Source organism: Desmodus rotundus, chromosome 10 (genome assembly GCF_022682495.2).
Source record: "Desmodus rotundus isolate HL8 chromosome 10, HLdesRot8A.1, whole genome shotgun sequence".
Lineage (NCBI taxonomy): Eukaryota > Metazoa > Chordata > Mammalia > Chiroptera > Phyllostomidae > Desmodus > Desmodus rotundus.
The window spans coordinates 104584706-104612372 of record NC_071396.1 but is presented as its reverse complement, the minus strand read 5'-3'; the positions used below and the strand labels follow the sequence as shown (position 1 = coordinate 104612372).

The 27667-nt window shown below is 40.6% G+C and overlaps 1 protein-coding gene across 5 annotated transcripts in view; it reads left to right on the top strand.

Annotated features, from left to right (window-relative positions):
* PIGN (phosphatidylinositol glycan anchor biosynthesis class N) overlaps positions 1-27667 on the top strand; it is a 76634-nt gene that overhangs the window by 25180 nt on the left and 23787 nt on the right. For all 5 annotated transcript variants that reach the window (XM_024580356.4, XM_053912842.2, XM_045187871.3 and 2 more), the window contains 9 exons: positions 6683-6761; positions 7683-7865; positions 12569-12708; positions 14931-15030; positions 15135-15227; positions 16320-16411; positions 18763-18871; positions 20281-20389; positions 24069-24171. In XM_024580356.4, coding sequence (XP_024436124.2) covers positions 6683-6761; positions 7683-7865; positions 12569-12708; positions 14931-15030; positions 15135-15227; positions 16320-16411; positions 18763-18871; positions 20281-20389; positions 24069-24171 — 1008 coding nt within the window. The remainder of the gene's footprint in view (positions 1-6682; positions 6762-7682; positions 7866-12568; positions 12709-14930; positions 15031-15134; positions 15228-16319; positions 16412-18762; positions 18872-20280; positions 20390-24068; positions 24172-27667) is intronic.

Below are 27667 nucleotides of genomic sequence, written 5' to 3'. Positions count from 1 at the left end.
GAGATTTTGCAAGTTATGATCCTATGCAGTTAATTACCAATGCATAAGACAGCCCCACGGCAAAGAATTATTTGGCCAAAATGTCAACAGTACCAAGAAATTTTGCAAATCACTTTTGACACATTTGATCAGTCACAGCACCTTCTCCACACACTGCACAAATTTTTGTGTGTTTTGTTGCATTTTTGCCTTCCTTGAAGTAATAAAGCATAATATGCTTAAGATGTTGCATATTTTCTTCCATCTTCAGTACTAAAATTGCTGCACAAAAATTCACCAACTTTGATAATTTTTTTATAAATGCACACTGATATGACAGCTGTGACGATACAGCCTAACAAAACTGTTGTGAATGAAGTTAAAGGCAACTAAGCACTACTAGGCCATCATACTGAAAACACTGAATGAACTCTTTGGCCAACCCAATAGAAAGACTGGTCAGGGAAGCACTCTTCTATAAGGGGTTCAAGTGCACACTGCCCACCTTCTTTTACTTGGCCTCCTGATGCTCCATGAACTTGCTCTGCTTGGATGCTCAGTGTCTGCCTGTAGAGCCACTGCTAGCTTTGTGTCACCTCGGGGCTCAGCAGGATAGTTGACTCCCACCCACTGGCTCACCCACCCTGGAGCAAAGCCACTTGCTCTGCCTGCACTTGAAAATCACCATTTGTTGAAAACCTGCAATGTAACCAGAAAAGCTAAGGTCATATGAAGAATTGACTCCTGAGGAAATAGGTAATTTAAGGAACAGGAGAGAACTTAAAAATATTAAAACTCCTCAGAAATATCTGAGACGCTACTGCATCCATAAAATAAAAAGCAACATAAACTTTACAAAATGAGAAAGAGTACAGGATGTGTTTTTAAAAAAGAATAATGCAACTAAAAACTTAGGAAAGGCTAAACCGTGCAAGAATGGTCCTAATGGGAGGCAAGTCCTACAGAACAGAACAGGGAGCGAGTAGACCTCAAGTGGAATGAAATGAATTTTACGATATCTACGGATTGAGTATGGAGCTGGAAAAACACAGTGACTTACATGGAAGGCATACCTTTCTTCATCCTCCCAAGCAACGACAATGGGAAGCTTCAGGGAAATGAAAACATTTCAAAGTGTACAAGAAGGCATGCTTTAATTATGAAGCAACCTGAGAAGTGACATGATTTTGAACAGTTGCTTCGAGTATGAGAAAGGCAATTCAGCCCTGAGTGGTATAGCTCAGTGGGTTGGGCATCGTCCCGCACACCAAAAGGTCACCAGTTTGATTCCCTGTCAAGGGTCAGGGCACGTGCCTAGGTTGAGGCTGGGCCCCGTTGGGGGCATGTGAGAGGCAACTGATCCATGTTACTCTAGTATATCCATGTTTCTTTCCCTCTCTCTCCCTCCCGCCTCCTCTCTCTAAAAATAAATAAACTCTTTAAAGAAAGAGAAAGGGAATTCATATGAACATTGGCACATGGATCAAGGAAATCTAATTATAGCATAAAACTTTTGCAGCTCAGTGAACAGAATTTAAATAATCATAATGTAAATCTTGGTTTTCAGTTTTTACAGTCACCATGGACAAAGTAAGGAAGACTTAAAATTACAGACTGGAATACAAATGTTACGAACCTTGACAACATACAGGGTTACAGGTTGGAAGGAGAGGGAAAAGCCTGCAAATAGGAGGGTAGTGAAGCGGCTGTCCTCATGCGATAGAATGTGCCGTTGGCAATGGCCGAGAGAGGAGGACAGACGGTGAGTGACCTTCGTGGCCGACAGAGGAGGTGGAAAGAGTGATATCACCCTGTTGGAGAGGGAAGAGGCGGCAGAAAGTGCCTCTGGCCATCAAGCCAAGCAATAGTGATGGAAGCGTATTATTAAGAAAAACAGAGCTAACTACCAGAATAACTAGAAATAGACCCTTGAAAAGTATTTGTGCCTGGTTGGGGGACTTGAGAGATGAGAAGAGTCGGGCAGGGATTCGTTGGTTGTCGTCATGCCCTCCTGGATTATTTTTGATTTTTAAAAATTATGTGTATATATTGCTTTGTTAAAAACATTTTACAAGAAACAAAAAGTAAGTATTTGAATCATTGGCATGAGTCAAAAATCATAAAAATCATAGGCATGAATAAAAAATGTATTTTTTCATGTAAATTTTAGAATCATCATCATCTTGAGTTATATGAAGGATTCTTTCATTATTATACACTATTTAGGAAGTAATATGGAGGGAATTTGCATTGTCACGATATTTAACATTACCATCCAACATGTATTTATTTATATCTTCTGTTACGTCCTTAAGTAAGATTTTAGTTTTCCCCACAATATCCATTTCTCATTGTTTTATTCCTGGATATTTTATTTCTATTCTTGTGCAGTACCCTTTTTTTCCCTATTACATGTACTCAGTGTACCAGAAAAACACAATTCTCACCATTACCATATGAGTACAATGGAGTCTTGACTTTTTCCCAGTCTAGTGAATTTTTTTCACTTCTACACCATCTGTTTCCTTTCAGTCACCATTATATACGTGCACCTAATGCGAGCATTGCCCACTTAGAAACTGTAGCAGGTAAACCCTGGCACGTAAGTATCAGGAAAGATGAAAGGGTACAGTGGTCACATACCGTTTCTGCGAAATAGACAGCTCAGGTTCCTGTTACAAACAACAGTGCGAGGACCTCCTTCCCTTTCGAATAAGTGCCATGTTTTCTTTTTCTTCTTAGAAATACGTTGTTCAGTCACCGATTCTTAAGTCTGAGAAAATTTACCTAGGATATTGACACCTGAAAATTCATAATCTTGAGATTTTACCTACATGACCAATTTCACCAGCATTACTAGATCTGTTTAATGGTATTTCCCCACCTTTCCTCCATTGTCTTAGTCTTTTCCAGAATTAATAATTGATGAATAATATAGTAATTTCTAGGGTGATAAAATGTCAAATGTTTCAACAAAAGGGAGAAATTAAGATCGCTAAAGTTTCTTAGACTTGTAAAAGGGTCCAGTGGATCCCTATTGTAATTGTATACCCTGTTTTACCCTACTCTTTAAAAAATAAGTACACTTTATTTTTGATATTTTAAAGACCCATGAGAAAGAATAAAAGTCACAAGGTAGCCATTCCCACAAATAGAACTGCTGAAGAAAAAGCAAAAACTGGGTCCAGTTAGATCTTAGTGCAATGCCAAGAAATGACCAGCAGGTGGAGCGACATGACTAGGAGAAGCATGAAAGGTTTGCCTCTGTAAAAGCACCTTAAAAAGGAGGAAAGACACTTTGAAGTGTGCACTAAAGAGGTCAAAGGAAGACAAGAAAAACTTTAAAAGAAAAAAAAATTCATGAAATGGGAAAGGAATGAGACAGTTCTCTTAAAAAAGACTTTAGAAAAAAAAGAAAATGGGAAGAGTATTATACCTTGCTGATAGAAACAAAAACATTTTTATTTAAATCATGTTTTTATTTAAAACTCACTATGTAAATTCAGAGAATTTAAACTTTAACAAAACATATAAATCTGTTTTCTACTAAAATGGCAAAAAAATACTTTGGTTCATTTTTAATGTATTTGCTGCTTGTAGGCTGTTGTGCTTAAAAGTTCCTCCTTCAGATCACAGTTAAGTACTGGTTTTAACGTCAGTCTTTCCACCACTTCACTTATCTGATTTACTGGCTGTTTGCTAGAAATATGGTTTTCTGACCTAAAACTGACTTGAAACCTAAAAAGGCTAACTTTTACACATCACATGCATGCATACATAGAAAAATATTCATTTATTCATTTATTCAATCATGAAAAATGACATGATTATACATTATTGGTCAGTCTAAAGAATGCAAGTTATTCTAGAAATCATTTTTTACCCTTCTTTCTCTGTCTTTATCTTCTTGAAATACTTTTTTAATGTAAGATGTTGTAAAAAGTGGACTAGATATCATTAAGTATCTCTAAAATATGTGTAAATGCTGGCAAACTATTTTTGTACTAATAATTCGAGTAAGAAGATATGATATGCTAACGGCATTTTTAAGGAGATTTTGTCCTCCAAACACCAGGTCACCCTAAATAATTGATGATGAAATTTTTGATAATCTTAAGAAACGGCTTACTCTTCTTCTACCAAGTTCAAATAACTCTGGGAAATGCGTGGACTATTAGCAATCACAGCCAAGAAATGTGTACAGTTCAGACTTGTTTCTCTTATTTCTTTTTTACTTAACTATAAACATGTTGCTAATAGATTCCTTTAAAATTTGATGTTTTCAATATAAAAGATTTACTCAATAAAGGAATTCTTTCCCCATCAGATTACTATGTAGAAATGTTCTATAGATGATGTGTTGCCATTATCATAAAATACTACTGCCAAATTCTCTTCTGGGAGAATATATATAAATATATCCTGCTCACACAATGGCTTGTCTTTTCTAATGGTCTTTTCTGTATTTTCAGTTCGTTCTGCTCTTCATGTTCACACAAGGCATTTTTTACTGACCTGTGTCCCCTGCCAACACACCAAATCTCTCTTCAGCTTTGTTCAGTTTGTACAGAACATTGTGCTGAATTCCAGGCATATTCTGAGCCTTTGGTATGTCCCAAAGGTTATAAATGGTCCATTTAGGAAAAATATAAGTTAGCCTGACTCTGGTCTCCTTACTTAAGTATTCCACATAGAATACATTCTATATATAACGTACTGTCATACAATTAATTAATGTAACAAGTATTTTTCTCTTTTAAAATATTTTTTTCTCTCATTCTTTTTCTAAGTCCTAAAGTCCATTAAGAAATAGCACTGTGTATTATTCTCTTCTTCTTCCTTTTTTAGGCCTGCAATATTTTGATAGCATTTTAATCAGTTAAGATTTATCAGTTCATTTTATGTGCTTAGCACTGTGCTAAGTATTTTATGTGCTAAGCACTGTGGACATTAATGGAAATAATCAATGGCCCACACAGAGGTTAAAATTCAATAGAGGATAAATAAATTGCTCGTTAGACCACACTGAAGTACTAGTGGAGTGAGGTGGGGCTTGGAGTGGACCATAAAGGGTGATGAGGATTGGATTTTGGGAAGCAGCGAGGGGAGGATGTTTATGAACGAGAACTCAGATACGAATACAAGATTGGTGACGAATGCAGAGTTTAACCATTGTATAGCTGGGGCGTACATTTGAGGTGAGGGGAACTTAAGTAGAATAGAAGGAGGTGGTTACCAAGAGTCCAGGAAGTTTAGAACTGGGGAGGTAGACGGTAAGGTGCCCACACCAATTTTATATAAGTTAGAAGATGTGGTCAGTATGTTAGGAGGCCGAGTGGATCAGACCAAGGGGAAGGAGATTAACTAGAAGGGTTTTATCCGGATTTGGAAAATTTAACTTAGATATACTGTTGAAAGTCTGTGCCCTCTGGCCCAGTCATCCCACTTCTAAGACTTAGAGGACTGCGTCCCCCATTGAGTGCCCGGGACAGAGCTGGGTGGTGCACACCCGAGCTGAGAGCTCTGGGGGCCTGGATGTAGGCACAGCCATCACCGGGGGCCTCCTGGAAAACTCGAGAGAGTTTGTGGATGAGCTTCTGCGGTTTGTGAATTTTCTGAAATTTTATGTAAGGTTTCAGATTATGAGCATGTTCTGGACAGTTTCAGGTTCTGGAAGAAGTCTGTGACCCCACCCAAGTTAATAGTATTGCTTGGAAGGTTGACTTCCTGCAAGTCTCCATCTTACCTCTCAGAGACTGCTTGGGCCAGGTGGAGAGATACGTGTTCCCACTATGCTGCACCGTGTGAAATTGCCAAGACTCAGTTTGGTAGCTTTTGACATAGAAAAATAACAATTTTACATGATCTAGCCTGCTATATCCTTAAATAATTTTTTTGCACTTTTTAAATGTAGGTTTAGGAGAATAGGTTTTAGTTAGGAAAAATGTGTTGGATTTTGTGTTGAAATGTGTTTATTTCAGTAAGGTAATTGAGTTCTGGTGATATTTTATCAGTTTCTACCTTCCATAAACTTAACGTCTTTAGCTATAGATTCTTTCAGTTTATGCAGTAGTAGGAATATTTCTCTTGTGGTAAAACAAGGTCAGCGAAAGGATGGGAAGAGAAATGAAAGGTGGGGGGACCGACAGAGGTGTAAGTATAGGAAAAGAACAGCCAGTAGGTTCCCACTGTTCACTGGCTTCCCTTGTTGGTCAGGTTCTGCCTGTGAGGCTCTGCCTGGGGCTCTTGCTTAGTCCATACTCGGCTGGCCGGCCCGTCTGGCTCCCACCCCAAGTGCTGGCATGGCTCTACCTTGGCAGTCGTTTCTGTCTCGAGCCCTGGGGGGCTGAACAGTGGGACTCAATCACTGTTTGCTGTGCCGTCAATTATTCAGTTAGTCAGGAGTCCTTTGTCAGCCAGAGTGTTACTCTTCTCCGAAATGATGTATCATCTGACCGTCCTACGTGTGGTGGGGCAGCCCAGTCTTGGAGTCAGGAAAACCAGATTTAACTCTAAGCTGTTTCTTGGAAGAGTTCTGATAACCAGCAATAAATACAGTGTAGCTCAAGGTTAATGTCTTTCTTTTTTTTCCTTTGTTTTTTTATCTTCTCAATTTTCACCATCCTTTCATTTTCAATTAAGAAAAAAATATAATTGAAATGAGGAAACATTTTAAACCGAACCTTTATTTTTTCTTTTGTAGGTTGCTTTCTGATTCCAAACAGTTTGACATTTTAAGAAAAGCAAGATCTTGTATAAAACAGAGAAGGTTTGATGAAGCTGTAAGTGTGCAGGCCTCGGGTGTACAGATAGCCGATCACGGTTTTGGGTGTGGTGAGAGGCAAGGTGGGCCAGCCCAGGAGCTTTCCCAAACCTCACGGAAGGGGCGCCTTCCCTGCCCCTTCCCTAAGCAGCTGCCTTGGCCGTGGGCATGCTTCTCCTACCTCAGACGGTATTGTGGGCAGACCTTTTTGGGGTTAGCATCAGAAATGAACAGTTGCTGTTTCCTGTCATGAAAAGGTATAATCCAAGTTTCTGTCCCCCTGCTTACGCATAGTATCTCAGAATGCGATCTCTTTGTACATTTGGAGTCACCAACACACCGTCCCAAGTCTGCTGACTCACGAAGAAGCTTGACGTTTTCCCACCTCCTGCCCCACCACCCCTTTCACTTATTTTCTCTTCGTTAAGCGGTCATATAATTTTAAAGTAGGAAAGAATTCTATTTTCAGTTTCTAAAATTGCCTAAGTGATACCATGCATTTCTAATACCGATTTTTGTCATGGTTTTAAAATGATCAGCTTTTCTCCTCTGAAATATTAAGCTATTTTAATAATGTTTTATAACCGATTCAGGTAATCTGAGAAAGTCAAAAATTATGTACACACGGGCATCTCCATTATTTGGGACCTATATTAGAGAGCCGTTACTCTTTTTTTAATGTGACCTGAAGATAATTTCCACAAAATGAATCATTTTGAATTACTACACATCTCATAGTTTGTATTTAAGATGCCCTCTCTTATCAAGATTTAAAAATTCATTCTATTCATAAATTTTTCTTATACTTTTCAGGAAGATCCTCAACCAATTAAAATCTATTTTTGACCCATTATCCACAGTCAATTTTAATAACTCTTCTTCCTTTGAGTCTTAGGTTTCTTATTCATTCCACATGGCAAGTTATTTTTATTCTCCTTAGGTCCTCCTGTGCAGGGAGCTGATTGACCTCGCACTGAAAGGACTGTCTTACTATCACACATACGACAGACTCTTCCTGGGCACCAGTGTGCTGCTTGGCTTTGTGGGATGGGCGTCTTACGCTTCTCTGTTGGCCATCAAGTCTCATTCTGGCCTCACCGGAGGCGTCGGCACGCCTGTTAAGGTATGTTTACAAAGTGTCGTGACGGTTCAGGCGGTGGTGTGAAATCACTGAGACCGAGGGAAGAAATCGATCAACCTGACTGTAGTGGGTTCGTACAATGGGTGCCTTGTGCTAAGCTAACTCTTAGCTTCCGTTTGCTTTCGTTATACTACGTCCTTTTTCCCTCGGTCATCTATTTCTTCAGTTGGGAAGAGGGTATATTAATAACAACGGCTCTCTAACTTACGAGGGCTATAAAGATAGCTGTATAATTTAAATTCTCCTATGGCATTAACTGTTAATTTTCTCTTTTATAATTATTTAGTATGTCATAATTATTCCATATCTCTCTAATACTGGTGGTCAGAAAACTCTTCAAAGCAATATATTTAGTTTGATGTGATATTAAAAGTTTAGAAACTAGAAAGCAATAAAATCACTTATTCAAAATGCCCCCTTCTTAATTACATTTGTTCCTGGAACTCTTTTTACCTTCTGTCAGCTTTTTGAACTTTCAGCTAGAACTTTCGATTTATCCTCATTTTAAGAATTAATCCTTAGTTTACTATAATTTCAATACCAAAAAACTTTTTAATAATACTTCGTGTGAACTGAGAAAATGTAACACTGCATTTATGATTTTACTGCATTAAAACACTTTACTGTTTTAAAATGTATTGCTAATTGTTGTTTATCAGGAAGAATATGCCACTTCCTTCTTCTTTTCATTCGCTAATGATTGTTACTGCATCTTTTCCACAAAGTAATATATCCAGATGGAGTATTAGTGATAATAACAGACTACAGTTTCCAGTGGTAACTTCTTCCAACTTTATATTACATTTTTCTGCAATGGAAGGAAGAGCAGTAGTTTCATTCCAGTTTCTTACACTGCTTTAATGCATCTTAAATAATTTCCTCAATGCATTCATTATCTGAATGTGTATCAAATTGGCTAGAGTAGGAATCTTTTCTTATATGGTAGGAAAGGGGACAGAAACAGCCATGTTTTGGTAATGAATATATCTAGGCGTTCTGCTGGGTCCGCGAAATTTATTTTGCCCCTTTAAACTCACCATGGTGCTAGAAGTAGGCATTGTAATTCCATGTAAAAGAGGAAACTGAAGCCGTGTAAGTAACTTCCAAAGGACACCCAGCTAGGATGGGGAGGAATCGAGGTCTGAACCTAGAGCAGTCTCATGCACACACTTTTCATGTTTACCTTGACATTCAGGTCACTGAGAGACGACATGTCCTTGGACTGACATGTCAGCAGGTTTCATAACTGCTGGTTCTGTATTCGTGCAGCTGATAATGCAGCAATCATTTAATTGAATGTACAGAACAATGCCAGTTGCTGCATAGGCTGTGCAAAGAAGTACAAAATTCAGATTCTGCCCTCAAGAGCTCAGAATTAAATGAAGTAGGTAACACATGCACACACGTAACCACCTTGCCAGACACAGGCCACTGCACTACCTTTAACGTTTCACAACGCGGGTGTGTGTGAAGTGTCTGAGTGTGACGCACAGACCGTCCCCGTCTAAGTAAAGGGGAGCTCACTCTAGCCGGGGCGATGACACCAGGAAAACGTGATTCTTGGTCGGGGCTTGACAGTCCGACTGCAGGGAAAGGATGAGCGTTAAGGCAAATCAAGCGGCCCTGGCGGGGTCAGTTCGGTCAGGGCACATGCCTAGGTTGCAGGTCCGGTCCTGGTCAGGGAGCACCCAAGAGGCAACTGATATTTATCTCCCTTCCCCTCCCCACCTCAAAATCAATAAGCGTGTCCTCAGGTGAGGATTTTTTAAACAGCAAATTAAAGGTATACATAGAGGCTAAGCTGGGTAATGGTAATATTTTTGGAGCCCCACTGTTCCAGGGCTGTCCTGGGTGCTTTACGCATGTTAAGCTTAACACTACTCGAAATTCAGTGGTGACGGTTCTCATCATGTGGATTTTATTATCGTGGGGGATTCAGGCTCACGGAGAGATGTGTTTCCTCCAGGGATATGCCAGTGTTTAATGGCAGAACTAATGTTTTTTAAATTCATGCTCTTTTGACGCCATGCTGCCTTTAAAATAAATAGTCCAGTTTGGGTAGACTCGCTCCCTTTGTTCAGGGGCTAATACCGACAGTGCAGATGAGGCTGGAGTAGTCAAAGGCTTCAAGTGCTGGACTGTGGAACTTTATTTAGTGAAGAGTTGGTGCGTCAGTTAAGTTTGAACCAGAGAAACAGAGCCAGCGGGGCCATATGTGAAGACGTGCAGGGTAAGAAAGGGGCTTACGTGACTGGGCGGCGGGGTGAGTTGGGCACATGCAGCCTGGAAGGCAGGCCGTGGGGAAGGGCAGACTGGCACTTGGAGGCAAGAGCTGCCTCAGCAGGTGCAGAAGCCTCCATTGCTGCTCTTAACCCCTGCAACCTGTCGGATCAGGCCCCCTGGATCGGCTAGGATAATCTCCCCTACTTAAGGTCAACCGACTGTAGACTTCAATCACGTCTACAAGATTCCTTTTCGGCAGCACCTCGATGGGGCTGAGTAACTGGAGACTGTGGCCTACATAGAACTGACCATGACAGTCGAGGTCACTAAAGTACTTTGAACCCCGTGCTTCTGTTTGCAAACAACTCCCTGGCTCCTCTTCAGCGACTTGGTCACCTAGTGGCGGGACAGCCTCCGAACAGCTCCCAGGGAAGGCTGAAGTGCCGCAGGCTGCAGAATTTCCGAGGGCGGCACCGAGTGCAGTTAGGTGGCAGCCCTGCACATTGGCGGGATGCTTGAGGGTGAGTGTCGGGAGGCTTCGTAGAGATCTCTGCCCGAGCGAAATCTCCAGGGGTGAGTAGGGCAGCCCAGTGGAGAAGAGGAAGAGGATGTGCAGAGAGGGCAGTGCGGGCCAGTGGGGAGTGGGGAAGCCTGGCTTCCTGCAGGAGCTGCAGCCCCCGCTCTGGCTGCAGTGGAGCAGGCTGCCTACTGGGGAGCTTGCAACAGAGTACCCTCCAGGGCCAGATGGCGAACCAGCTTTCGACGAGCTAAATGGCTTAGTCACGTTGCCCAGCAAGTAGAATGGCAGCACTGGAATTAGGTGCAGGTCTGACTCCAAAGTTCATGTCACTTCCACATGACAGTGTCCCCCGGGTTCCACAGGTGGTACCTCATTTATCACTATTACAGGCAGGTCGGCCACAGACACTCTCCTCTCTGAACAGAAGTTGCCACCGCTCCCCTTGACTGAACTCTGCGTTTAATTTCTATGTACTCCTGTCCTTCGCTTTTGCCACTTCCGGTGTCTTTTGCGTCAGAACTAACTATCCTTACTTGCTACATGTCTCTCCCTTGTTTTCTTATCACCCAGTAAAACCCTAAAATATTAACCCCTTACGCCAAGTCCCACGATCAGTCTGTACCTGTACGATTTAAACCCCGTGAAGGCTAGTGGAGGGTGCGACTGAAGAAATGTTTGTTGGTTGAAGGAGTAATTACAATGTACACAGCATGCTCTGTCAATTCACGACGAAGTAGAAAATGTCCCTACTCCTCTTATTTAAAATCCTTTCACTTTTTACTTCAGCTGAACCAAATTCTGTGTGATCTAGCTTCCTAAATATAGATGTCATTTGTAATGTCTGTTACTGTATACGATGTAGCAAAGGCTGAGATAATATCACATTGTACTGATTCTAGAAAAGTCCCTTAAGTGTTTTTTTAGATACTCTTTTAAACTTCTCTTGTTATTTCACTATTTCCAAACAATGTGAAACAGGTCCCGACTCTTAAGGAGTACCTGCCTCAGCCAGCTCCAGCTTTAGCGACCCTGCCTGTCTATACCTGTCTGAGAGTTGCCCCTCCTTCTCCCACCCCCCTGCTGCGGGACCCCCAGTGCCGGCTCCCCATCTCCATTTCTGGTGCTATTTACTGAGAGGTTTCTGTAGTGACGGCGGGGACAGACGTGAAGAAATAGAGGAGGAGAGAGTGAAAATGAAGGGAACAATAGCGCCCATTATGTAGTAAGCAGTAGTAATATTCCAGGTATTTGGTTAAGCTCTTTACATAATCTTATTTGAGCACTACCTACCTTGACAAGTACATATGGAGTTATTGTTCCCATTTTATAAGTGGGGTGAAATTAAGTCTCAGAAGAGTTTTGTACTTGGCTCACACTCATCACACAGTGAGCGAGGGGCAGCACCCACGGGCCATCACTGGTGACTTACACTGAGGACCTCCTTGTTCGGCAGGTGTTTGGGAGGGAGAAGTGACTGAATGTCCCTACTATGGGTGAGCAAGGGGAGAGAAGCGTGGGCAGCATGTCAAGTTGGGGTTTGAATACACAGGAGCATTGTTCCAAGTGAAGATTAGTTCCCACAGCTTATTGTGGATTAAATGGGCTTTTGTGAGCTAGTCACAGAACTCAATCAACATTTATTAAATTATTACTCGGGAGAAATGTGTTCTGAGTTCCGAGCAACTTACTTGCAAGCCAACATCAGGAACATAGTCGCTCTCGAATCAAGACTTGCCTGCCGCAAACGATCCCATGCCGCCCAGCGTTCTCTTCCGTGCTGTGCCTCTCCAGTGACAGATTGTTTCAAACCCACTTGTTAGATTAATCCTCTGGTTGTAGAACCATGGAAAGAAACACGTTTTCTTCACTTTATAAAATCACTTCGAAACCTATCAATTAGCATGAGTTTGGAAGTGTTTCGATGTTTTGGTTTGATTTCCAGAAACCCGGCTGTCTCCTGCCCTGTGGTTTTGTGGCTGCTGGCATTTTAATGACACTGTTCCTGCTGATTCAAGCCTGCCCGTGGACTTACTACGTGTACTGTCTGCTGCCGGTGCCTGTGTGGTATGCGGTTGTGCGAGAGTGAGTAACACGTCTTGCTGTCCTGGTTTTCACTTTACTGTCAGATAAGTCTGTATTTAAAATGCATTAGATTTCTGTAGGGTGAGTCATCAATAGTTTTTGTGATACCCTCAAACTTCCAAACCCTTCCACTTCATTTGTGGCAGCATAAACCTTGCGTATAAGTATCCTTTTTGTATTACCTTTCTTTTTTTGACTTCATCTTTATTTCCTTAGGGAAGCATTTACCTTGTTTCCTTCTCTGTATCTTTCATAAGGAAAATCTGGAGTAAAAATAAAATCATTAATGTCTGTTGGACTATGCCAGGAGTAGCTCACGTTTTGAACTTGTTACCTCCGTTTCTAGTGTCCATTCATGTTTCCCAAAGAAATTTGCACTTTTCCCCGTACGTTTCGCCCCTCCTTTCCTAGCTGTCATGTAAACCTGGGTAAAGGAAAGTTTGCATTAGATCAGGTCTCTGTGCGCGCACATGCTCAGTGTGTGCTTTTCACCGGAGCTGCGGTTCCACCTTCAAGTGCCTCCTCAAGAGTCGTGCTTCAGGGGGTTCTTACCGCTGCAGTTAGGCCGCTTCGCGTTCGCCGGCAGCAGGAGTCGAGCCGTAGATCGTGATGATTTCCGTATTTGTATAGCGATCTGGAATTTAAACTTGGTCTTGGGCATCCAAGCATCCTCGGAGCGAGCCAGCCCCCGCACGCCGACCGGAAACGGGAGCCCAGCACCAGGGTGTCTCTGGGGGCAGCCGGCGTGTCTGTCCTCACACCGGCAGTGTGCAGTCTCGCTCTCACTTCTGTTGGCTCCAGCCTTTGCCGCCTCTTCCATCCTTTACAGACACTTAGTGTTCAAAATATTAAAATATCAGATATATCAAAAATAAAAATTAAGGAGTTTAAGGTATCAACATTTTAAAAGATAAGGCAAGGTGGCACTGGCAAAAGAACATACTGGTAGAACATCTTCATCTGAACGGATTGGGGCTGCTGGGCATACATATTTAAATCAGATATTTTTTTCTACTGTCATTTTCTGTGGTTTAAGATTGTCAGAATGAAAGGTTTTATCCTCAGAAAATTCTGTTCTACTACAGAACCCCGAGTGGTTCTGCAAGGATAAAACCTTTTATTCTAAAAATTTTAAAACGATGTAAATTACACTAAAACAATCTTTTACCTGATTTTACAAAATCATCTCTTGTTCTCTGTGCTTATTCACTCTTACGAACAAAAGGAGCCTTCTTTTGCCTGGTGTGAGCTTTGTGTTCTACTTGGCACCTTAATAGTTTTGATATTATATAGCCATTGTTTCAAAACAGGAAAAGGTCATAAATCAAACGATACTGACATTTTATAATTACCTACTTAATAATGTACTACAAATGCTAAAAAATTTTCCAGTAATGAAATATAAAATGTACTCAAGTATGTAATACATTTTAAATTGTTACGAATTCATATTTAATTATAATTACTATGTAATTAGTGACATCTTAAATTGGGTTTGGAAAAGGTTATTTAGCTCTGTAAAAAAGTGCAGTTAAGATTTATTCTCCCCAGCCCTGGCTGGTGTAGTTCTGTGGATTGAGCACTGGCCTGTGAGCCAAAACGTTGCTGGTTCGATTCCTGGTCAGGGCACGTGCCTGGGTTGCAGCCCGGTCCCTGGTTGGGGGTGTGCAGGAGGGAACTGATGGATGTTTCTCTTGCATATCGATGTTTCTCTCCCTCTCTTTAAAAAAAAAGGAGAGGGGGGATTTACTCTACCCAGATAAGGAAAACCTACTTTATTTCGTTAAGACAGTTGAGATTTCAGTAAAAGATTAACCTTGGTGAATTAAAAATTGTTTCTCAGTTTTTATTCATTTGGTTTCATTGTATTTTATTTCTGATATTCTATCTGTAATTATATAAACATAGGTAAGGTTAAACTAAGATCAAACAAGACTCATTTATTGTCATTAATAATTTAGAAAACAAAAAAACTTTTGTGGTTATTATCAGAAATTACATTTTTTCCTAAAATACTTCTAGGTTTCATAAAACGATTTAGGTCAGTAAAGCCATTAAAACAAATCTATTAGAGTCCCTTCATTGTAAAGTAATGTGTTAATTGAAAATTTCCAGATTTTATAGTTTTGCACAAAGTTTTTATTTTTTACTATATATGGCCTGCTTTTTAAATTCAATGTAGAGTATAAATAATCTTTTTTGTAAATAATCTTGCTAAACAGATACCACGTTGTTCAAGACTTTGTTGCGTCACTGTTGACTTTGCCCCAGAGTCACTTGGTCGGATACCTGTTAGCCTGTACCCTGGGAATTGAAGTGCTAGTAAGTAATTTACCACATCGCAACATATTCATATGTCTTCCACAGATACGTAACTCCTCTGAAATGACCTCACCTTTTATTTCTCCTTTCGAATGCAATGCTAGGTTCTCAGTTTTTTCTACCGCTACATGCTTACCATTGGACTTCTTGTATTTGCGGGTTGGCCATTTGTCACTCAGCTGTGGACTCAAGCAAAGGTATAAGTACTCATTTTGATCTTGGACACATTAGTTGCTACTTTGTTTTGATTTGTCTTTACATCGGGGAAGTGCTCATTTTCAGAGAAAAGGGTGGAATGTGCCCTTACAGAGAGTCTGGTCCTGTGGACAGGAGGGCTGAGGGCCCTCAGGTCTCGGTGGGGCACATAGACTCTCGTCTCAGAAGGAGCCTGTCACTTGGCGGGTGAAACGTTCAGGAAGCAGAGCTGCTGCGTCGTCTCTGAAGCTCTCGCCACATCGCTTTAGCCTCGAGTATCTGAGTGGTAGACCAGCCGGGGAAGGCCCAGAGCAGCCGCGTGCCTGGAGGGCCTCGCCCGGAACTCCGAGTGGAGGCGCCTCCTTGCTCCTGGTCCTGAGCCACCTCGTTTTTTTTCTGGAGAAGTGTGTAGTCATGATAAATTACTTTTAAATATAATTACTCCTGATTTCTTTCTTTCAACTAGATAGCGAATTACAATGTGCTTCTATAAGGAATACACTCACGTTTCCATTTTGATACTTTTTGAAGGAGGTAGCAAGAAGAGAGAAATACCTTCTTCCCACCCTGAAAACTTGTAAAATTCCTCAGTGGGACTGTTGATAATTTTTTTAATCTAATTACAAAAGCATTTTTGCTAATTTTCCCCATGAGCTCAGTCACTTGTTTATGATTGTGGGCCAGACTGCTTATAGATATAATCAGTATACGGCACACCATGAATTGAAGGAGCAATTGCTGTGAAATCTCAGGCCCAGGGTAAAATGCAGGCTGTTGCAGGCTGTTGCAGGCTGTTACTGATCATAGGCTGATACTTCCTATTCTGGAAATCTCTGAGCTCACTTTCCTCATCGGAAACTGTGAATAATAGAACCTCTCTCCCAGGTTTGTGAGAATTAAATAATACTCATACCTAATAAACTCCCTGCGACCTCCCTGATCCTTCACAGATAGTGTAACTCCATTACTTGTTAAAGTAAACAGATACAAGCCTTTGCGTTTTCCTTTTTGGTTCACAGCCATGTAGTCTGTGAAACACGGAAGACGGTTTTCTCTACCATATTTGTCTGAAGGTAACTTTTTTTTAATTTCAGAGCATCTCGCTGAGTTGGGTCTTCTTCTGTCTGCTCCTGGCAGTGTTCCCACTGATGCCTGTTGTAGGACGAAAGCCAGACATCTTTCTCGTGTATGAACTGTATTTTAACTTCTTTTCTTTTCAGTGCTATTGTTCTTCTCAATCAACACTGTGAACTATGAACCTAATCTTGACCATGAGTTTAAAATCATATGAACAAACTGGAAGTTAAAATATTAATATCAAACCATTAGTCATAACTCTGCCCCAGACTCCGAGAGGCACCAAAGTCCCCGGAGCTGCTTCTGGGCCTTCACCAGCAGGACACTGTGCCACACAGTGACAACTTAAACTGCCACCTCCAGCCCCACCCCAGCTCATCCCCCAGAAGTGCAGAAGCTTCCCTATCCTTTGTATGCTGGGGAATCTGGAAAAGCTTTCATATGAAAAGATGTTCTGTTGCCTCAACAAAAAGGTTGAAAAGCCTTTGGTGTAGTCCCTGTCTTTGCCTTTGAGTGGGTCCACACTTTAAGTCCTAGGGAAGTGAGATGCCTCCTCTAACCTGAAGGTTAAGATCTCCAAGAGGAAGCCCTGATACCTTCACAGCTTTCCCTCATTTAATACGGTAACTGTTAGCAGACCCCGTACACCTTCCCTGAATGCTCCATGAGGCTGGTATATTTATGTCTTCTCAACAGATCCAAAAAATCTGTGAAGTAATTGGCTACCTTTTCTTTAAACTTTCCTTTTAAATTATTATCAAGTAATCTACTGGCTGTGTGTGTATGTGCGTGTTTTTGGCAAGCTAAATGGTCATTATTTCGTGTAACATTTCCTCTCGTTCTCTAATTATATAATCACCTTTGTTACTTTCTTTAGAACTCTGCATAAGCAATATTTTTAGCATTTTAACATAATCTTTAATAGATTAGGTAATGTCTTTTTTAATTGAAGGAAGATTAAATGATATTTTTAAGTACCGTGTTAATTTTAAAGTATGTGTGAATTAACACAGTAATCTCATTTCTGTGACAATGAGATTTGTGTACCAATCTGGAATAGATCAGGAATTATTCTAGGAAGTCAATTTATTAGCCAAGTCCAAAATAATTGTATTGTGTTCTAAGACCATACTATCTAAGACTTATTTTATTAGTGTTACAAAGTAAAAACATCTTGCAGCTGTCATAAACCTGACTTTGTATTTTTAAAGATCATGGTGTTTTCCCTCTACACTTCTTCATTTACATCCCTTTGACTGAGGTTGTGTTGGTTTCCTCATAGTTGTATTTGCAGCCTCTTTATTTCCACTCCTGGTTCATGGAAAGATTTCTACTCTCCACTTGATTTCTCACATCAACTCATTTCTTTAGAAAATTACAATGCTAGGATAGGTATGCAAACATTTTAGGTTAAAATGAAAGGAAAAAGCAAAAATGTATACAACATAGCTGTAACATCCCTATTACTCCAGTTGTCTACAGTAAAAACATATTTGCCAGTGCATTAAAATATCAAATTATTTTTTTAAAGGAAAGGAAAAGCAAACAATCAATCTTGATTATACATGGCTGTTTTTCCTAAGTTTTAATGGTAATTCACGTTGAACGTATTACTCCTTTTTTTTCCCTTATGATTCTCAAAGAGAGTGTTGGAAAAATGAAAGCAAAACCAAAAATAAAGAACCACTTTCCTGGGAATTCCTGCTCCGCATTCCCCTGAGCATGGCCTTTTTGCTCATTTTCTCTCAGTTCTGTTACACTGTTGGGCTCCAGCTTCTGTCTTCAACATAATTTTGGTTGTCCTGTGTCACTCAGGTTTTTAGAAGGTGAGAAATAGAGCTCAGCATTAGTGCCCTATTTCCTTGATATTTATTTCCCTCAACTCCAGGAACCATACTGTACCTGGTGCTCCTGACAATGTGTGATCTGTCATTTTACTACTATCCTGATGCCTCCTCTGCAAACCGCCTCTGTGACCTTAGCCGGGGACAGCTGAGGAAAGCAACAAGGTTAATGATTGATAGGAGCAGTCTGTCCTGCTAGAAGTACCATGAATTAAAAATGCAGATCCTTTTTGTATAAGGGCTCATAGTTTTGTATGAGCCCTTATATGTATGTTTTAAATACTGCTTAGCTATCGTATATATTGTCTTCTATAAATTTGTCCAAGTCAGGATAATAAATGTGGTAGTTGGTATGCACAAAAGTTTTAAAAATCAAATTCTAGAAATAAAGTAAAAATATCTAAAAGGTATAAGGAGTTACAAATAACACTACCCCTACAGTATCTTTGTCCTAAGATTTTTATTCCTATTATACCTGTGTATCCATTTTACTACCTCATCTTGATTTAACCAAATGACCTGAGAGCTTCTCCATTAGAGCAGAATGTTTTCGGAGGCTGTGTGTTCAGTAAACATCTGAAGAAAAGCTGAAATGATGAATCGTGTTTGCAAACAGGATGGGTGCCGGCCTGCTGCTGCTTCTGCTGTCCCTGTTTGTTGGAACATCTCTCGTAAAAAGAAAAGACGGTTTTGTAAAGGACAAGCTGCTGTTACGTCTATTGCAGGTTAGTTACAGGCTGTCAGCACTGTCTTCCACTAATGCCACGCCAAAATGCCTGTTGTGGTTGTGCTGAGTTACATTGTTCTTCACATGCCATCATGTGTAAGCTACCCCGTACCTACTAGCTAAGAAGAGAGTTTTCTGTTTAAGATTTCACTTAGAACATAAAACAGGAGAAGGAATATTTTATCAAGGATCCTATCAAGCCAACGGAGTGTGTCTTTCCTGTGAAATGGCACGTGGCCGGCCTTTCACTGAAGCCCACAGCAGCCGTGACAGAGCCCGCCTGTAACAATGTTCACTGTACTTCGACAGTGAACGCTTCTGAAGGCCACTCCGTAGGAGCAGAGAGTATCATGTGAAAATCCTCCTGGGCTTTGTTAGAAATACCCCTCAGTATGAGGTTACTCTGTTACAAAATTCCTTTTTACATTGGCTTCCTTAATTTGTGTCAGTTCCTGTGCTGTGTATTATATTTTTCATTGATTCCAAGGTTATCTTTTTACATTTTCACATATCTGAAATGAAAATGCGTCTTACAATCGAAAGTTCTTAGGATTGTGTTGTAGCTTTATTGATAGCATTTTTTCTTTCTGAATTCACAAAAACGGTAAGAGTAAGTTAAATATAGCTCTAGGATTCGGTGGTGAGGTTGCTCATTTGATCTCTAAGAAGTTTACTTTGTCCACAGCCATAACGTAGCTTATTTCTTAAAATGGCAATTAATCCACCAGCTCAGGGGTCAGCAGACACTTCCCGACAGATCAGATTGTGAATATTTTAGGCTTTGGGGCCATTTAGAGACTGCTGTAGAGACTGTATGACTGCAGTGCAAAGGGAGCTACAGGCAACACGGAGAGGAGCAGGAGCGACTGCGATCCAGTCAGACAGTGTTTCGGAAAGCAGGGCCCAGGCCGGTAAGCGGTGGTTTACCGACTAGTTTATGAGTAGCCCCTGAAGAATATTGTCCTCTCCGTATTCCCAGCGCCAAGGGAATACTCAGGCCACAAGTACGTGTTGAATGAATAAATGCATATGGTTTATGCGTGGTGAGGGCCAGAGGTGGAAGACATGCACCCCATACACTGAACTGTATACGCTGTACCCCCTGGATTTCCATGACTTGGGAAAATATCAAGGTTAATGATGAGTATTTCCAGCTAGAAACCGTGTGGTAATGTATGCCAGAACACCCTTGAAAGTGTAGAACGCCGCATTTTATGCTTGTAGAGGATGACCTTTGCCTAGTACGTGAGTCCTGACGCTCAGCCTTGGCCACAAGAAGGTGAGCTGGTCCCACGGCAATAGCAGTTTTGCCAGGTTGCGGTTGTCCAAGCACTTTTAGCAGTGTTCTTGTATAAGTCAGTCCCTCGCCACCGCCTTTCTTTCTTACACGGTTGTGTGTGTCTGCAGATGCTGAGCACAGTGCTGGCCATGTACGTTGTGTACAGCACCCACGGCAGCCTGCTGAGGAAACAAGGGCTTCCCCTCGTCAACCAGGTCGTTAGCTGGGTGATTTTAGGTGAGCGGGCCGGCGAACCATGTGAGCTAACTTTGCCTCAAGTCCTAGTTTAAAATGACCCATTGACATCTATGTTATTATTATTATTATTATTGAAAGACATAGTTTTGTTTCAGGAAAATAATAACCAGCTATTATTTCTATCTCTTGCTGGCACTTGACCAAGAAAATTAGAACTTTTATGAATATTCATGTATTTATAAGAGTTACTGGTTAAAGTATTTATGACCCGATCATAAGTCTGTACGTTTATTAGCATCTGATAAAAATCTAAGAGTTTCCAAAACAGAGAACAGTATATTTTATTTTCCCCCTCCCATGTAAATAGTAAGCCATTTCTGAGAGACACTCTTAAGACCATCATATATCTCTGTCACTGAAATGTCTCCCTACTTAGCGTTCACTCGTAAAAGTTTCCTGATCCCATCTCTGTCGCGAAGGCTACGAAATGATGTTCTAGCTGTGATATTCCCACTGCATTTACAGAAAGACTCGGCATTCTGCTCTAAGAGTCCTCCTTTCTTCATTCATTCATTCATTCATTCATTCACTTATCTGTTTATGATGGTGGACTCATGAGCTCTTATTTTTTCAAAGATTTATAATTCATCACTGTTGATATTTTGGTGTTCTAATTGTCCCAGACTTTGCCAGAGAGAGCCTTTTGAGGCTAGCTTGTAAATAGGACCCCCAATTTTTTAAAGCACTTTTTTATCTTCTGGCATTAAGAAGCTGTACCTTATAAGCCTTACTTTGTATCTACCCTACTATGGGGTATGATCCTTTTCATGTGCAGTTAAATTTGGTTTGCTAATATGTTGCTGAGTATGTATACATCTGTCTTCACTGGGGATATTGTTCTATAGTTTCTTTCTTGTAGTGGCCTCTGGCTTTGGTATCAGGGTGATGCGGACCTCCTAGAATCATTTTGGAATTGTTCTCTACTCTTCAGTTTTTCCTGGAAGAGTTTGAGAAGGATTGGCATTAATTATTTTTTATTTCTTTTAAGGATTCTTTTATTTATTTTTTAGAGAGAGGGGAAAGAAGGGAGAAAGAGAGGGAGAGAAATAGCACTGTGAGAGAGAACACGCCCCCAACTAGGGACCTGGCCTACAAATCAGGCATGTGCCCTGACCAGAAATCGAACCTGTGACTTTTCCATTTGCAGGATATTGCTCAATCCATTTAGCCGTGTCAGCCAGGGTGACATTAATTATTTTTTAAATGTTCGGTAGAATTCACCAGTGGAGCCAATGGAGCCAAATGGTGCTGGGCTGTTCTGTGTTGGGAGGTTTTCGATTTCTGATTCAATCTCCTCATTATTACTGTGTGCAGACTTTTAAATTTCTTACTGATTCAGGCTTGGTGGGTCGTATGTCTCCAGGAATGTACCCATTTAGTTTAGGTTATCCAGTATGGTGGCATGTAATTGTTCAGTTGTCTCTTAGGGTCCTGTTTATTGTTGTAACACAAGAGATACACAGAATTAGGTTGTTTATTTGAGATCTTTCTATTATCGTAATATATGCATTTATCACTATAAATTTCCCTTTCAGAGCTGCTTCTGCGGCATCCCATAGGTTTGGGAATGTTGGGTTTCTATTTTCCTTTCAAGAGTTTTTAAAAATTTCTCTTCATTTCTTCAGTGACCCAGGACTGACTCTTCAGGAGTGTGTTATTTAACTTGTTATTACATAGTTGTAGATTTTCCAGCTTTCCTCATGTCGTGATTTCTAGCTTTATACCACTAAAGGACTGTCGTCAGTAAAGGTCCTTGTTGTGATTTCCGCGGTCACCTTGCATTTGCCAGGACTTGCTCTGCGGCCTGCCGTACGATCTTCCCTGGAGAGTGAGTGCTGCCGGCGCCTGAGAAGAGTGTGCGTCCTGCTGCTGTTGGTGGTGTGCTCTCTAGACGGCTGTTGGGTCCATTTGATCTGATGGCATGTGGTGAAGTGTGACATTTCCTTGGGGATTTTCTCTCTGGATAATCTGTCTGTTGCTGAAAGTGGTGTATTCAGGTCTCCTCCTCCTACCATTGTATTGTTTGTTTTTCCCTTCAGATCTGTTAGCATTTGCTTAGTATATTTTGGTGCGTGTGTATATATGGTTGTTGTATCTTACTGATCGACCCCTTTATCATTGTACGATGCCCTTCTTTGTGCCTTTTTACCGTTCTTGGCTTAGAGTCTATTTTATCTGATAAAACTCTTGCTGCCTTTTGTTCTCTTTGGTTTTCACTTGCAAGGACCATCTCTTTCCATCCTTTACTTTGAGCCTGTGTATGTCCTCAAATCTGAAGTGGGTCTCCTCCTATAGGCTGCACATACAGTATTTTAAACACACTATTTCCTCCTCGGATTAGGAGATCTAGGTATGAGAGGGTGCCTGCCACACGGTACAAGGCCTGAAGTCGTTGACTCATAGGTAGATGAGCGATATTTCCGGAGGTCTCCTGCTGGCACTGTTTTATCATAGCTAGCCCTGATGAGCACTTTTACTAACATGCTCTGACCACAAATAAGTTCTGTGCTGTGAAGCTGGTCCTGGCTTTTGTCATTCAGAATGGAGACTCTCATTTCTCCTCTAGCACCTCATCAGTCCTTTAGACAAAAATATAAAACAAGGATAGAAAATATGGTTTTACCGAAGAGGTCTTGTTTGAACGGGTTTTTAGTAAGAAATGTTATTTCTTTGTGTTAAAATATGTATCATTAGAACCATTAGAATATCTGAAAAACATTAGAAGCTATTTGTGCAAGGGTATTATGAATATAACTTGTATGGTCTTAAATTTTGCAGTGACTTGACTTGGGAGGAGATTGTCTTCACATTTAACTTAGTAGATGTTGACTAGTAACCATAACAGCAGCTAACGGTTGTCAAGCACCGACTGTACCTCAGGCACTGTGCTCAGAGAGCATTCAAACCTCACCACCTTTTTATGTTCTCTCTACTCGACAGATGGAAATACTGCTTCCATGTTAATAAACTTGCCCCAAAGTTAAACATTAATAAGTGGTTCCAGCAGGATTCCATCCCCTGTCACCTGTCTCCCTTTTCGGGAGAACTGAACTCCAGGCACGTGGCCATCCTAACTAGCGGATGAGGGAGCTGTGTGCATTTTCATTCCCTTCTCCTCTCCCCCGTCCTTCTCCCACTGAAGTGCCTGCTCTCTTACGCTGTAGGGAATGAGTGCCTTGTTTATTATGATTCTTGCTGTTCCAACTCGCACGTCTGTGACTTCCTAAGGAGAACACTACAACTCTCAATGGAGGTTTTGCTGTGGGAAAAGCTTGGAGGAGGCAGGAGTCAGGGAAAAAATCAATTTCTGAGGAGTGAGTGGTTTTTGAACTAAATACCTAATAAAGAGAAGAGTTGCTGAACACTTTTTATTATTTACATTGGAACATAAGTTACTCATTTAGGAGTTAATATTATAGTTTGTGAGGCTGAATATAAATTGAGAAAATCTGAGCCCAAATCTGGTTAAAACAATGAAATGTAATTTTAATTAAAACTATGAAGTTGGAAATTTCTTAGAGAAATAATGAGGGCAAATATAGCCTTCTGTTAAACAATCAGGGGCATGTGGGATTGTAGATTGTTTAGAGCTTCTAAACTCACAACGCCAGGTGCCTCGGGACTGACCTCCCCTGTCTGTCTGTCTGTTTCCTTGCAGCCTCCTCCTTCGTCCTGCCCCTGCTGAGCTCCAGGGACCTCGTGGAGCGGTTGTTCAGCATACTTGTCTCCTGGATGTCGACCTACCTCCTCCTAAGCACAGGGTACACACTGTTTCTCACGTTTCGTTTGGAGTAGCAAGTTTTAAATGACGTATTGACATTTCTCCACGAGTATTTAACCGCTGGGAGTGAACATGTTGTGTAAATCTTGAGGACTAAATCATAAATATTTTCCGTTCCGTAAGAACTGTATGATTGAATCATAATCTTTAGTGTTCTGTTCTTTTTTTTTATTCTTTTCACAGTATTACCTATTGTCTTTGTCTTTCTGTTCATTTCATGACGTTGCTAAAATGTCATTTTACTTCAGTATTAGAAAATTCTGGTTGATTATGGAGGTGTTTTAAGTCTAAAACAATGACTTACAAGTGTTGGACATGCGTGAGAAATAGAGGCAGGAGCAACCGGATGATCTGATCCAAGTGCCTGTATTTGATCCACGAAGGGAGGCAATCGTGGGGTTTTTAAAAGAAGCAGCTCAGGCTTTGTGAAGGGCTAGGGACAGAAGAACAGCAAAACCTGGCAGCCTGATTTGGGGTGGGCCCTGGAGGGTCTCTTGACCTCAGTGAAAACACTGACATGTGTCCTCCTATCTGCTGAGAAGAAGAACATTTTGCGCTCTTCTTGAATTTCATTTCACCCTCACTTAAAGCCTTACGAGGGTGAGAGATGTGCACATGGTAACAAACACCAAACAGAACAGACAAACTGGGTAACCACTGCTCGTAGTTCGGCCCAAATGCAGGGTTTGGTTTTAATTAGACCAAACCTGGGGGTTGGCCATCGTGCTGCCGTGGATCGTTCCCACATTAGACGGTTTTGTAAAGCTGTTTTGGGTTCAAGACTTGGGTTCACTTTCAGAATTAGAGGGATGTTCTCAAAGTCTGCATGGTAGACCCTGACATCCCAGGAGTTCCTAGATTCCCCAGAGAGGAGACGACCCAGCGGGTGCTAACCCTCCTTTCCTGACCCGAGCCCCCCGCACCTCCAGTCTTTTCCTTTCTCTTTGCACACGCCAGCCTGGGGCACCCAGCAGTGAAGATGTCATAGGAGCAACGCGGACAGTTCACCAGTCACCTGATAAGATCTTCTGGTTGGCTTGCTTTCAGACTTAGAATTTTGAACTTCCGAATGAAACTTGAAGCCTATCAGCATATTCTTCTTACTCAAGAGTGACAAATATAATGAGACCTTAAAACTCGTTACCATTTTCCACTTAGAGGTGAAATTATAGAACAAATAAGTTAGTTATAATCAGAATCTATCAATGTATAAATGTATATATGAATTAGAACATGGAGAGTTTTTAGTCTAGATAAGAAATTTGAATGTAAAACCCAGCATTTTGGGATGACACATAAGTTTCACTAAGAAATCACACCCAGAGGTTGCCTTAGGAAGTCAATGTTTGAGACGGTCCAGAAATTTATACATATTCTACACAGTCACTTCATACATTTTAAAGCACTAGGTAGATTTAAAGGAATGTGTAGTAGATTAAGAAATACAAATAAATGTAAACATAGATCTGGTTTGCTGGATTAAAAGTTAATAAAGGAGGGGAAAAATGGATGATTAAAGTTGAATTTTGAGTGAAAAAGTATTTCATATTGTAGAGTGAGTTAGTCACATAACTAACATTAGGGATAAGCATTATAGTGTTTTAAATCATCAATTTAATTGTCATCACATATACCAAAACAGATTATACTAGGTATATTTGATTTATTTTAAGAAAATATAAAAAGTAAAAATTCACACCTAAAATCAGAATACTGAGTGTGACCTTACTGAATTATTAATAAATGTATTTTCAACATCAGAAAGTATATTTACCTTTGCAAAAACATTCAACAGAGGTAGCCTGAAACAGCACAGTCCAATAATTTCAGTTAATACGTTTTTTCATTGTCAAATCAGTTTTGCAAAACATAGTCCACATGTCATCGTATGACATCACTATCTCAGGCAGCCTGGTGGGTTCTCTGTGGAAACTAGTGCATGGTCAGAATTATAGGATATTTAAAAGAAATGCAGTTTTATTACTTTACAGGAATACAGTAAAGTAATCCTAAATTCTAACTAACAAGGCAACCTTGATTTTATAAACAAAGATTTATTTTTAATTATTTTTGTGCAAATAAAAGCTATTGTAATACTTGAAAATAGTTCTAAGTTGGTTAAAATTTCCCTCTGAAGTTTTGTTTATGTCCTCCCTTCGCACACTGTAATACCAAACTAAATGCCTTTTCGGCCCTGTTCCATCTGCACAGGGGCCAAACTAGGAGATGCCAACTTAGTATTGTTTTATTATGTACACTGTGAGTCCACGGTGCCATTTTACTGGTGTTCCAGTTTATTAATTCAGATATGCAGACTTTATTATATAAGACACTAATTGTCTGAAGAAATAAAGTCCCATCAGAAGTCCCATAGGAAGGTTGTTTTCATTGGATTTATGCATCTGCATTTTACAAAAGGAAGTAATCATAGTTTATAGTTTTTGAGAGGAAAGAAATCTGTAGCACTATTTCCAGAACTATGGAATTTAGGTTTTTGTATATTAGGAAAGAATAATTTCACATATAACTGCCACTATTTAAAAATGCACAGGCCTCTTTTACTCAGAGTCTACACCTTCTGGATTCAATTCATCGACAGTTATTTTTCTGTTTTCACATGGTCTGGTCCTGAGCACTAGACAGACATCCAGGCAGAACAAGGAGCGCCCCCCGCAGGTGGATCAGAGAGTTCTAAGCTGCTGTAGAACAAGGACTTTGTTTTACAATGTCAGGCCATTACGAAATGCACCAGTGATGTCACTGTGAGTTCAGCTGTGAGTTGTGTGATACAAACAATGACAAGAGAAAGGGTTATAGTGGGGGAGCTAGGTTGGTGCCTTCAAGGACTCAGAGGGGACTTGAACTCAGTTTTAAAGAATGGCTAGGGTACAGGTAGTCTAAACCTTTCTCTTTCAATTGTTTTTTAAAAGTCATTGTAAAGGGGAAAATCATTTATTGCTCCTGTCCCTCCTGTTGATACTCTGGTATGTTTCCTTCCAGCCTTACTCTGTATTTGTCTTTTTAACATAGTATTGATCGTAGTTCATATGCAGTTTTGTAACTTTTTTTCCACTTGACATTATTTTAGAAACATTTTCCGATGCGGCTCATAGGCTTCCTAATAATTTTAATATATATTTAATATTCTGTGATGTGGTTGTCCCTTTACTTAGCCATTCCTCTCTTTTTGATCATTTTATTTATTTCCACTTTTTGTTATCATAAATAATATTTTGAATTACGTTTCATGCATAAGCTTTTTCCATAAATTAGATTGCTTTGCCCGCATCTTAAGCGCAGTGCAGGCAGGCCTGGAGCGTGGGCTCTCGGGTCGTTTAGAACTTGTCTGAAGAGCAGAGCCAGTTTACACCAGCCCCGACAGCCCGTGAGGGGCCCTGCTCCATCATACTCTTGCGGCGTTTGGTGTTCTCACTTTAAAATATGAATATCAAGTGCTATTTTAACAGGTCAGAAAT